This window comes from Pogoniulus pusillus, chromosome 26 (genome assembly GCF_015220805.1).
Source record: "Pogoniulus pusillus isolate bPogPus1 chromosome 26, bPogPus1.pri, whole genome shotgun sequence".
Classification (NCBI taxonomy): domain Eukaryota; kingdom Metazoa; phylum Chordata; class Aves; order Piciformes; family Lybiidae; genus Pogoniulus; species Pogoniulus pusillus.
Genome location: NC_087289.1, coordinates 10,368,878 through 10,382,188, shown reverse-complemented (window position 1 = coordinate 10,382,188; position 13,311 = coordinate 10,368,878). Strand labels below are relative to the sequence as shown.

General features: G+C 39.8%; 1 protein-coding gene across 8 annotated transcripts in view; it reads left to right on the top strand.

Moving 5' to 3' along the window:
* The window catches only part of NLGN1 (neuroligin 1), a 529,256-nt gene that overhangs the window by 150,142 nt on the left and 365,803 nt on the right, over positions 1 to 13,311 (top strand). For 4 of the 8 annotated variants that reach the window (XM_064164807.1, XM_064164806.1, XM_064164808.1 and 1 more), the window contains exons 2-3: positions 6,780 to 7,586; positions 8,061 to 8,120. In XM_064164807.1, coding sequence (XP_064020877.1) covers positions 7,094 to 7,586; positions 8,061 to 8,120 — 553 coding nt within the window. In that variant the 5' untranslated portion in view covers positions 6,780 to 7,093. The remainder of the gene's footprint in view (positions 1 to 6,779; positions 7,587 to 8,060; positions 8,121 to 13,311) is intronic. The other 4 variants (XM_064164812.1, XM_064164811.1, XM_064164810.1 and 1 more) reach the window with 1 other exon arrangement.

Here is a 13,311-nt window from a genome sequence, read left to right as displayed (position 1 = left end):
ACTGCGACCATTACTGCAGACTTTATAGATCAGAGATGTGTCAGCATGTTAGCTTTAGCTGTAATGCTTTTTTTGTGTGAAACCTTATGGGCCTTGCAGCCACTTTCTCATACTGACACTCGTAAAATGTTCAAGTTCTCATATGTATTATTTAATTTGTTTCTTATATAAGGCAACAGAACTCTTTGATACATGAATATGAAGCCAAGAATGACAGGCAGGCATGAATGGGACTAATGAGTTTTAATAATGCACGTATTAGAAACTGCTAAAGGAAGTTTAATTAAGAAAAACAAGTTAAGCATGAAATTCATTTTGGAAGAAATACAAGTGAAGTCACAGATGTACAAACTGCTACATCATGGGAAACGGACTCTCAAGTTGATAGATCCCTATAATGGCAATATTGCACTTGAGATGTAGTGTGTGCTCTCTACAGTTCTGGAAAGCGTGGTGATACCATTCAAGAGTGCTTTCAAAGTTGAGTTAGAGATGTCAGGCTTGTGATTAGCAAATTACATTTATACGTCTCTGGATTTTATGATGAGTTGGGAGTTTGATCTCAGTTACCCTGATGGAATTGAGACCAAAATCTGATCAAGTAAGAAGAACGTTTGCTGGCTTTTGTACCACAAGGAAGTTTGTTTTGCCTGAGTTTTGTTTTGTTGTGGGGTTTTTGTTTGGTTGGTTTGGTTTATTTATCTTACTGAAGAGCAAGTTATTGCTCTAACTCTACAACAAGGGTTTTGAATGTTTTGGAGCTGTTACTGTGTGGTATCCAGACAGAAAAACAGTTGACAGACAAATCTGAGTACATTCAAGCATCTTGGTTTGTAGAACTCTCTCAAAAAAATGTGGTTTCGTTTGTTTGTTTGTGGCTTTTTTGTAACCCTGAATTCCTAGTGCCCCAGAACCAGGAAACTAAAAAAGTGGTATCTTTGTTATGAATCTGATCTGAAAGATTGCCTTAGGTAATGGACTAGCATTGCAGACAGTACTATTGTTGATACTATAATTTTATTAAAGGTAGCGAGTAAAATCCAATTTACTGTTCTCCTCTGATTAACCCCAGTGAACCAAGGGTCAGCCACAAATATATATCAGGTAATGAATTTTGCTGCCAATTCTATATCTCAGCTTTCTACCTGCAAGAGACAGTAAAAGACCACTTAATTTCAGATGTCTCTGGGTGGGTTCTAGAGTACTTTGTTAAGGGAATCTGATGGGAAGCCTGTGAAAGTTTTATGAAGTGTTAATCAAAGCAAGTTAAATCCACTTGACTTGGTGACATACAATATGTAGATTTCAATCCTGAAGATCTCAAATAAGAAACATCTGGGATGTTTTTTCCTCTGGTATGACCTCTGATTGACATGAGTTCAGTTGAATTTCTACAGTAGGTCAGAGAATCCTCATGTCCTGAAGCACACTACTGCCATCACCAGAGTAGCCATCTGATCATTTAGCTGAATAGTTACAGCACTCAAAAGTGAGTGTAATGTGTGGTCCATTTAAGAGTTAACTGTAAGCTGCTAAAAGGAATAAAGGTTCACTCCAGTGCCCATTACATTCCAAGCCAGTGCACCTGTCATTTTTAATTTAAATCTGTATTACTTAGCTGTCTAAAACTTTACACATAAGTGACAGAGTTACCCATTCTTTCTGTTATGGGTAAAATCACCATTTCGTTACCTACTTACTGTGCTAAATGTCAAGCAGCTATAGTCCACCTTAAAAGATGGCAGCCAGTTTCTGGTAGTATTAACTATTTCAGTTAAGAGGTGGAATTACTTTAGGAAAATTATTTACTGATAGGAACAAGTGGAAAATAATAAGTCTTAAGTGATCCTCTTCATAGGTTCAGTTTGTCTAGTTCAAAACCAGCTTAAGAGAAAACTATCAGAAATCTTCCTATTTTTGTCAAACTAAGTTGCAGGAATTCTTTAAAGGGATCTTTTGATTGCGAAAATGCTAATTAGTAATGAGTTAGCATTAGTGAATATTCCCCCTACTGGGGGAGAATGAAAAGCCATTAAAGCTGACAAATGCATGACAATTGAAATGAGTCTAGTCAGTTGAATTCAACTTTGCCCTAAGGTGTGCTCCACTGCATTCAATACTTCATTTAAATGTTGTAATTTTTACTAATTTGATTGTAAGGTTTTGTGTACAGAACGTAATATTAAATAGAGGTAAATATGAGAATGGCGTGGAGGAATCAATCTCTCTGATCTAGGAGTGATATATTTACACAGCTTGTAGCATCTGGAAATCCTTGCCACTGCCTTGTTTGCGAACCTGTGTAGCACAACACTCGTAATCTGCTACTAATGTGGCGTGGACTGTGACCCCATCAGAGTAATGTCTTATTCATACCCCTCTTGGCAATCTCAGCAAAGGTTGTGCATCTCAATAGGGTTGGTTTGTAGCTGCTTTTTGCAGCTTCCAGACCTGGAGCTACTGTCACATGGCAATGCTGGCATGTGGGAGCTAACCAAATCCCACCAGAGATGGGCCCTTCTTTGGTGTATGTGTTCAGGATTGCAGTCTTCTCTGGTGAGATTTCTTACACCTGGTGCTTTCTGAATGTATGTAGTTGATTTATTGAACTAAATACATGCAAATCTCTTCCTGTCACCAAGCATTTATAGAAATATTTAAGAGCAGGGTCTGTTTCAAAATCAGTACTGCTATATAGAGGGTAAATATGTCATATCTGACACAGTGCTTCTCTTTGCTGACTTGAAAAGTGAAAGAAGAGATGGGAAATTCGGTGATTTTTCTCTTGAGGATTTGTCTGATCATGTTTACAATTGGTCTGTCACAGTGACCTAGTGCTCACCCTGTGTCAGAGTCTTTCCTTTGATGGCTCCTGTTCTGCTGTCCACAGTCCTGTTTGGCATTGTAGTGCATTTCAGAACATGGATTTCTTTTTAGAGACATGAAACGTCTCTGGGCTCCTAGTTCTGAGTGGAGACTGTTGTAAGTAAAAATGGATGCAAATGTAGTTGGTTCTGCAAAATAGAATTTGTGTTTTGAAATGAAGTGACATTGTGTGGTGTTCAAAACTCTTACAATCACTTTCTGTGTATGTTTGTGCCATTGGGATTTACTAGCAAAATTGAGGTAGAAAGGATTTTTTTTAGCCTGAATATCAAATCACAGAGTACATCTTCAGCTGAAAAGAAAACAGCTGGTGATACAAAGATGCCATAACAATGCCTTTATGTGTGCCGAAGCTGGCATATGGCCAGGAACCTTGGGTGCCACCAAAGGTTTTATTAATCCATTGGAGCTATTGACAAGTAGTTCAGTTCAAGACATCCCTTAAGATTTGAAGCTCTGTGCATGAGTAACAAAGAAGAGTTTAGCTGCCGCACTTTGCAGCAGATGTGACCTGTTGTGGGATGCCCTATGTCATTGGAAATGCAAAGATGCACTGAAGTTATCTTGGATTGTTCACTCCTCAGCATGCTAAATGCCTCTCTGAAGTATTTCAGAATGTGAGCTATAAAGTAATTTAAATTCAGAAAGGAAGATAATAAAATAATAGACAATAGAAAAACCTTCTCTATAGTATCGACTGTTCCAGAGACCATGAAAGACTTTATCAAAAACCTTTTACAGTAGAATTCATTTGTGTTACCACAGGGAACAATTGTGATCCTCACATCTAGACAGCAATAAAATCTGAAAATGTTTCTCCTCCTCCTCAGATCCACAATATTGTGATGTTGGAGCTTCCCCCAAATTGATCATCATTACTTTTTAGTTTGTTCACCTGCCCATCTCCCTGATCATTCCAGCTCCTCTCTATTGCTCATCTTTCTTTCTGCTGCTGCCTGTTCAGTCAAGTCCAGGTACCGAGGGAAGGCCCTACCTAGTTCAGCTGCTGGAGGACTAAGGAGAATTTCATCCAGCTTTGACTCTGAACAAGCAAGACATGCTCCAGGCTGGCTTCCCTGCTTGCTTTTCCACCAAATGCTTGAAATAAAATTTTGGCTTAAAAGTCTCAAAAGGTTTGAGTAATCTCAGTCTCTTTATTTGCATGAGTTTGTGTTTTTAATGCCATAGCTTCAGGGCAGCCAGTGACAGTCTTGAATGTTTGACCTCTCAGTCTCAAAAAGAAGCTGTTACTTAGCCATTTAAAAAGAAAGCTATGTGGAAGAAAAAGCAAATCCAAAATTCAAGTCATAATTGCAGTGAAAAATCTGTTTATTCCAATTCTGCAAGGGCCTTAGAGTTTTCTGCCATGTATGGCTCATAAATCTATTCACTGACGCAGGCTACTACCCCACAGTTAGTTAATTAGGAATAGCCAAACTCAGTGTTGTGTTCTATTCTTATGTTTTCAGTCACCTGTCTGCCTTAAAGTAAAACCTTGTCCCAGGGAAGCAAACCAGAACTTCAGATCATAGTGGAGCTGTGCAACTGCAATGGACGCAGATGATGGATAACCTTAAAATGTAGCCCAGGTGTAGGATTTACTTTGAATTTACATGTAATTTACCATTTTAGGTTTCAAAAGTGCGTTAAAAAGTTGTCTTAGAGCTGAAAACAGGTCTAAGAACTTAGAGTGAAAGTGCTAAATGAGTTATTAGCAACATCTTGGTAGTCTTCCACATTGAACCAACTCAGCATCTTCAAGCACGCTGTTGTTTGGTGCAGTTACGGGGAATTTGGTTTACCCTCAGACTTTCCCCAGACCATGTAGATCAGCAAGAGGGCTATCGAGGTTATGTTCATGCTATTTACAAGTTAGAGAAAGAGGAAGGAGCACATTGTTCTACTTTTGACAGGAAAAAACTCAACAACCAGCACATGGATTTGAAGACCTAGTAGAAAAAGTTTAAATTTGTGGAGATTTTTGAATACCACTGAGGTATAAGCTTCCATCTTCCCATGACATCCACTCAGAAAAGCAAAGTTGTACTAGGTCCCTTCTGCCCTGGCACCTCTGTACACTGTTTTCACTCTTTCCAAAGTAATTTCCTCCTACCCTCCAAGTTTGAAATGCGACAAAGCAACAGTCTTCCAGGAGGCAGTTGTCTGCGTGCCATTCTACCTAAGTTTATTATACTAAATGCAAACGTGTACATCAACTTTGGGGAATTATTTTCTGCAGCTAAATTGGTGTGTTTCCAGCAAATGCTGGGAATTTGGAGCTGGAGAATGAAGCATCTAAGCCTGTTTGTTAATGCAGTTTCACAGCGAAGGTGTCAGAATTAGCAGATAAAGAAAGGACAAGAGAAAATTGCAGAAAAGCTTCATCTATCTCCTTATTGCCTCCTGAGATAGATTGTTCAGAGCTAAAGGAACACTAGACATGAACCAAATCTCCTGCTGTCCTATATAGCTTTTACAATCTCCTTTTTAATAACTCAAACTGCAGGGTAGTCTGACTGTTAGACAAGCTGTTCTTTTGAATTCTCTCCACTGTGTGTATGGCCATGATAAAAAAAACAATTGTCATTAAAGCTGCCAATGCTCTTTCCAAAGAAGGTGGTTTTAAGGGTTTCCTGCACGAAGCAAAACACAGCACTTAATAGGGAGTGTAAGATTACACTGCTACGTTGTGTATGACACTGCATCTTAAATAATAGGCTGTTGTAAGTCGTGTTGGAAACATGTTCAACATGAGTATGGAAGATGTAATGATATGCAGCGAGCAATTTTCAGAAGTGCTGGAGCACAGCCTCATGTGGCAACCTCTAAGCTGTAGCAGTTGAAAATAGGATCTGGAATCTGAGATTATACAGTCTCTGATCCTAACTGATTCTTTTTCTAGGATGTTGGTCAGTCAGCATGTGGGTGTATGGAAGATAAGATTTCCATTGTCCTGTAGGAATGTTTCTGGTTTACCTTGCAAATGAAAGATGGTGAGGATTGAGTGCATATCTGATGTGTTTTCAGTTTTCACTAAGGTCATTGGTTTGTAAGAAGTGGAGGATTGGTCTCAAGCAAAAGTTGTGGCATATGACTCCATTGTTAAGCTGTATGATCTCCAAATCAGTTTTGTGAAAACCAAGCCACCAAGGTCGCATTACACTTGTGTATAAATTCAGTGTCTGCTCTTCACATTGGTGGGAGCAGCCTTTGGTCCTTCATCGAAGTGAACATTGCACTCTAGAGGCCTTTTTCAACAGCTGTCAGAAACTTGTTGAGTGAGAAAACCTCTTAAAGTATGGTAATTCAGGCTACCAGGAATAAGCACAGTTAATTCATGCTAGCCTTACAATTATATTCCAGTTGCTTGCCTTAATGTTTTCATCAGAAGTTGTATTTTAAAGTCAACAAAAAGTCCGTATGGATTAGACTCTGCTTTTGGTGAAATAAAATGCTTTTGAGTCTTCAGTGTGCCTGTCTATCTTAATTTCACTCTCTTCTGCTTTAAGAAATAATTACTTTAATTTTGATAAATCAACTTGTGCAAACAAGGTGAAAATTGATTATGAGCTGATTAAGTTAAGTATTAACACAAACACGCAATGTAGTCTAGCAGCAAATGGCTTCTTCTGAAAAGGTGAATTTAAAACAAAGATATATTCCTGTGAGGTCTCTTCCTGCCAAAAAATCCTTACAAATTCAACAGGTGACCTTGTAGACAACCCAATAATGAGTGTCTCACTCGCCATTTCCTGGGCCCATAAACTACTGCAGTTTTACTGACGTGACTCTAGCAACTGTTAATGTATGTAAATAACTAGTGAAACATCTATAGTTACTGCTCTGCTCATATTAGCTCTTTCACACTAATGATTTATTTTCATTTTCTCCAGGATATAGACCTGCAGCTAACTGGATTTGATTTATAAGAGGGGATTCTGCGGTAAATGGCTGCTCTCTTCATATGGCTGCTATGGAAAACAGAATTGTCAATAGGATGTAGCCTGATAAATAGTGCTGAGTGAAGATGCAGCTTCAATAAGTGTGAAATCAATGGAAGATACTTACGGCGTGAAAAGCCTTCTGAGATTTTTCTGACAGGCACCTATTTAGGAAACTTGATCTGTTTCCTTCGGTTGCCCTGTTTTTACACCAGTGGATACAAACCAGGATTGCTTCATTCTAGTTACACAACTAATGTGGGACCATGGCCTTTCCAAGATCCATGTGGCTGAACTGTATATGGAGAGCGCTGCTAGTCCGCCTGTTGCACATGGGATTGAATGCCACTTTTGCTTTTTGTATAGTGGGATTTTTGCTTCACGCTGCAGCTGTATCCTCCCAAAAATTGGATGATACCAACCCAGTGGTGACCACCAACTTCGGCAAGATAAGAGGGATTAAGAAGGAACTCAATAATGAAATTTTGGGGCCTGTTATTCAGTTTCTTGGGGTTCCATATGCTGCCCCTCCGACCGGGGAGCACCGCTTTCAACCTCCTGAGCCGCCATCTCCCTGGGCTGATATCAAAAACACCACTCAGTTTGCTCCAGTGTGCCCTCAGAACATTATAGAAGGCAGGTTGCCTGAAGTCATGCTTCCAGTGTGGTTTACTAATAACTTGGATGTAGTTTCCACCTACGTACAAGACCAGAACGAAGACTGCCTCTATTTAAATATCTACGTTCCAACCGAGGATGGTGAGTTAATAGCAGGCGAAACAGGGAGATCTTCTTATTTTCCTGTTCTATGTTCTAACAATATTAATTCATGTGTACTGGTAGCATGCATGGCTTTCTCTGTTTGCATGCCAGCTTATTACATGTGTGCATGCTGCTTCTCTGTGTATGCATCTGTCTTTGTTTGTTGGGTGTTGGTTTTTTTTTTGTTTGGTTGGTTTTTCTTCTGTCAACGCTCCTCTTTGTTTGAGTTTTTTTTCCCTCCCACAGCACGTGTATTTTTAGGTCAAAGTTGGTACCTAATTCTCATTGCCACTCACTGACTTCTGGGAAGATGCATCAACATCTTATCCATTGCATGTGCAGGCACAACAAGTTGAGAATCTTCCGCACCTAATAAAGCAGGTCATATTTAAGTTAGATACTGGTGTTGCATGCTCCTACTGTCTGTGATGGAGCTCCATGTTATTTTCTAGTCTTCTATTCATTTTTCAGTCAAAAGAATATCCAAGGAATGTGCCAGAAAACCCGGCAAGAAAATTTGTAGAAAAGGAGGTATGTATAAAGTGGACAAAAAAAATACGGGGGAAGGATCGAAACCTTGCAAAGGAAGAAGGAATAATACAGCTGAAAGAGGTTGATTTGCTGATGCTGTGAACTGTTAGGGACTGTCTTGTCCTAATGAAGCCAGAAAGGTATTTAAAGTGAGGACCGTGTAAAGCAGATGAGAAGATAACATTTGTAAAGCTTGAACTCAGTTGCACCTGATCATCTCTCTCATGCTGACCTTATTGGCAGCTTCTCTGTCTTGGCCTTGTGGTTCTGAGGAGATGTCTGTCACTCGTATGTAGATACAATGTGTGGTGTGTGCATGTGTAGGAGGTAGCTCATGTGCCTGGGGCTGGGTACAATTGCCACTGAAGTTGCCGGCACGACTCCACAGCTCTGTGTTCCAGTGGCATAGCGTAATGGTTGTGATGTATTGTAGCAGAGCAGAGCTGGAAATCTGCATTGCGTTTCGAGGTGGTACACCTTGTTTTCCCAGAGCAATGTTAGCTTGCCTGAAACACAGATGTGAAACACCTTTTTTCCCCATTTACACACTTCTAAAGGTGAGCGTTGATTTCTTCTCTTACATGGTTATAGCTCTCTTTGTAAAGCCAAAGATCCCTTAAGAGGGGTGTAGGGAAACGTTAAAATATTGTGACATGGTAATTTGGAAGGCAGGCTGCCTCAGGAAGCCTTGGAAACTTGGCTTCTACCCTTTTTGTGTTAGATGGTGTGAGAGAATTTGCAGATTTCTTTGTGAACATTTGCAGATTCCTGATGCATCTCATAGATGATGTAGGTATTTTGGTCCTGGTTTGAAGCAGGCATTTGGTGCTGGTTTCAAGTACTGATTTTGTACTATCTGCATTTGGTTTCCATCAAATTATTTCTTTCTTTGAAATTATTGAGTAGTTGGACTACATTTGAATCCAGAATACTTCTTTAGGGTAAACAGAGCAGAGCAGTGTGGACATAATCAGTTGTAATCTGTGGGGTTTACTTGTTACACGTGCCTGTTAATAATCTGTATTAATTTAGATATTCAGGTAAAGCTTGTTAATAACTACCAGCATGGTTTATTAACATTAAAACTCACCAGAAAACTTATTCACAAGGTTCAAAACGCATGGTTTGGAAACTCATACACACAGGGAACAGGCAAAACTAGAGCACTTATTTCTTAAAGTGGCAAATGCAAACAGTATACTGGAAGAGAAGGTTCCTGCGGTTAATTATACTGGTGATGGTTTGGGTATTACCTGCCCCTCCACACTTAAAAATGTCACCCAGACTAGACTCAGATGGCTGGAAATTGTGAAGCTACGTTTACAGCTTAGCACAATATACAGGCATGTATACACAAATATATATGGTTATATACAAATTAAAAGTAACACAGAAACACAGCACCCCTCCCAGAAACAATCAGAGTCTCCAGGGGGGCTCCCGACCCAAATTCCCTTCCCCCTCCCTCTTTCCCTCACTTCAGAAATAACCAGATCAACCCACATATATCCTATGTGATAAATCTGGAGATCTGAGGTGAGATGTCAAAAATAGACAGCAAGGAGTTTAGAGGAAAAAGAGGTTATGTGGATTAGAGAATTAAAGGCAGAATCAGCCAGAGACCAGACCGCCAGAAAGCAGGCACAGCCCAAAGTGAGAGCAGAGCAGTGTGTGTGAAGTACCCATCTTATCTATATTTTGCCTAGTTGTGTTTCTCAGCAGAAGAATGGTGATACAGGTTACTGTTATTTTTTTTCCCTTTCTTCTCACAGCAGAGAATTTAATTTCTCTCAGTAAAATTTAGCCTCAAACCTGCACAATACTGCTTATCCATTAGAGGACACAGCAAGCACTTTTCTGCTTATGGCAGAAGGCAATTAATGAATTACAAGAAGCTTTAAATACTTGGTCAGAAAATATTATCAGACAGTATCCAAAGCACATGGAGGGGTTGCTGTTGGTGGTCTCAAAGCTGTTAGAAGCGTTGGAGTTTCCCAGGCTCTTTTCTCCGGAAGCTGGGAGTCTATAGCCTAGTCTCTGACCTGGTTCCTCTTGGTTCCTGATTCAGCAGAAGCCTTGCAGAGGGGCAGGCAAGATGCAGTCTGACGTGCAGTCTTGTCACAATGTTGTGCTGGCTATGCAGGCTGATTGTGTGCAGGCATTTAGAGCCTGTTCCTGGTAAACTTGAGGCAGTGGAGTTTCCAGGCAGTTTCAGGATGCAGTGAGGCAGTAGGAACACTCCGTGCTACCTGCTCATCCCTTTTTATCTGTACCATCCAAGATTATCCAATCAGAATGGCACTTTCCCAAGCTTGACCATATTAGGTCAAGCCAGGACTTTTGTTTTCCTTTCCTGTGGTTGCTTCCCCCAGCACAGAAGGAGGGAGAGCAGGGCAACGTGTTTGGACATGCCAGAGTCCTTAGACTCAGTGACTCCAGATTCTTTGTCCCCTTTCCTGTGGTTGCTTCTCCCCACAGCAGAAGCGGAGAAGAGCAGGAAAAACATACCTGGGCAAGCCAGGACATAGATAAGCCCAATTTTGGCCTGTCAGGCCTACCACAACACCCAGACAATTACATTTTAGCAAGGTGTCATATCAGGAAATTGTTTAAAGTTGGGCAAAGTTTTACTCTGTCAGCTGTATCAACTTTTTGAGATGAGATCTAGGCACTGAAATGACAGTGGCCATATTTTCCAAAGGCTTTGCTCTTCCCATTCCAACTGACTGTTCATTGTAGCTGGTTGTTAATTATTCACTGTTAATTGTAGTCGTTCAATGCATGCTTTTTTAGATGTCTAAATCCACTTCCAGTGATTTAAGGTGATCCATTTTGAAAGTCAGGCTTTGAAGCAACTTGTAAAGCTTTTCTGTCGGGGAATTTTTGCTCAGTGCTGTAAAAATACAGTCATTTGAGCTGGATTCCCAGAGTTGGAAACAAAGATCATCAGGGTACTGTGAGCAACATCACTTCTTCACACATCATTCAAGTTAGAATAACTGCTGTCATTTATATGCATTCAATTAATGTGCAGTGCTGCAGCAGTTATTACGCAGTTCATCAAGCGTGTGTAATTAGCTGAGCAACTTTCACTTCCTATCACCCAGACGCTGATTCACAAAGTCATAAATAAAGATGCAGATCTCTGTTGTTGTTCTCAGCAAGCATCTTTTCCTAGGAGAGGATATTAAAATCAAATAATCAGAAAAATAGCAAAAATAAAGGGAGGGAGAGCCCAGTAGATGAGAAAGTCATGTTTATTGTCCTGTGAGCCTGGAGGAGAATAAAGAGAGAGCTGTTTGAAATTCAGTAGCTACCTTTCCCATTAAATGCATTGCACATGCAGTACAATAAAAAGCAGCAGAAGCTTACCTTGTCCCTTTCCTTGACAAGCACAGAGAACTCCAAAATACCTTCAGCCTGAGCAGCTGGCATAGCTGTAGTAACCTCTATTCTCTGAGTAACTCATGCTCTACTCACCTCTATATAACCTAAGATTATCTTTGGCTTGGATTGCCCCCATACCTAGTAGTAAAAAGAATCGTGTTGCAGGACAAAGCCCCAACAGTCACAGTGTCACAGCAGCAGCAGCAGCTAGGAAATGGCATTGGTATTGTGTGAGAAAGAAGAAAGGCCTCACTTTGTATCTTTTTGCAGCATTTTTTTAGGTTACAGTGATTTGATGGCATTGGATTATGTAATTTTTTTTTAAAGAGACAAAATACAAAAATAAGAGGCAGATTTTTACACCATCTTTTTAATTAATAGAGGATATATAAGTCCAAAGTGACTGAACCAACAACCATGTGATGTGATATGCTATGCTATACATTGCTTGATTCCTGTGAGGTGAAATAGTTTGAATTAGATTAATAAATTAGTGTCTATAGTTAATTGTCTGCTGAGGGGTAAGAGAAAATGCAACATTTTGAAGCACAAGGAGTAACCTGATGAAGATAGGTACAGAAGTGAAGGCAATTCTATCCCTGAGTCGTAGTAGAGATTGTAATGAGCATTATGAGCATTACCAGCCTTTGGTGGGATTTGGGTATGCACACTGCAGGGACTACAGAATGATAGGCTGGAGCTGCGTGGAGAGGAATGAGACAATCTAGATAGCTTTTAGCTAAATGTGGATGCCTGTATTGCAGTGTACTTCATCTTCCATGTCCTGATTCAATAGCTAAAGATCATCTGGTTTAATGTCTTTTGCTTCAGGCATGTGAAGGTCAGAGGTGGCTAATTCCGCCGTGGGTACGCATACAAGCAGAAACCTCTCTGTTTGCTGGAACTGGTTTTAGAAAATCTGTGCTAAGGCATCTGATTAATTTTGTGTTGTGGTTGGCTTGTTGGTTTTTTTTGTGGTTTTTTTTTTTTTTTTTTTTCTTTTGGAGGCTACATTCCATAATTCTAAACTTTCCTAGAGCTTAGGTTTTATCGTAGGTAACATCGTTTTTACTGACTGATATTAGTTATATCGTTGATTATGTGGTGTTTCCCAAACTTGGTGACAAAAGTTTTGCATTGTTTGTAGGGAATACCTGGATGAGTTTGAGCTCTGTTTAGTAAATGAGGCCTCTGGTTTAGTTTACAGTCAAAGCACAGGTGTTTTACTTGTGACCCAGAGTCACAGGGTAACTTATTATCTCTTAGGGGATGCTGCTTTACCTGCGTGGATTTTCTTTTTTAGTCCTCTATATTAATTGCTTTGAATTGCAACATTTTGCACCATGAGTTTCCTATTTTAATGACAACTAGATAGAAAACATTTGAACATTATCACTAATATGACCACTAAGGAATCCCCACATGTTGCAAGTTCTGCCCTTGAGATGATGGTATGTTCTTATGAAGCCGTATGAAAGCTCTCATACTGCTTGAAGATGCGTGAATGTGAAAATGTGGAGGTGTAGCTATTATAAAAAATATGATATATACTTAATGCCATGGAATTAGGCACATGCAGTTTTGGATACATTAGTATTTGTAGAAGAATTGGGAGTAGAATAAGGAGAGAAATCACTTGATCCTTACTTTTATGTTTAGGAATTACCAGTGGCTAAGAGACCGCCCAACATCAGTGACTTCTTCACAAATGGATTCTGCTTTTTATTCTAGTCGGTGCAGTGAATAAATTTTAAATGCAAAGAATCATGATCTGAACTACCTCATTTGAGAGTGTGGGATTAGA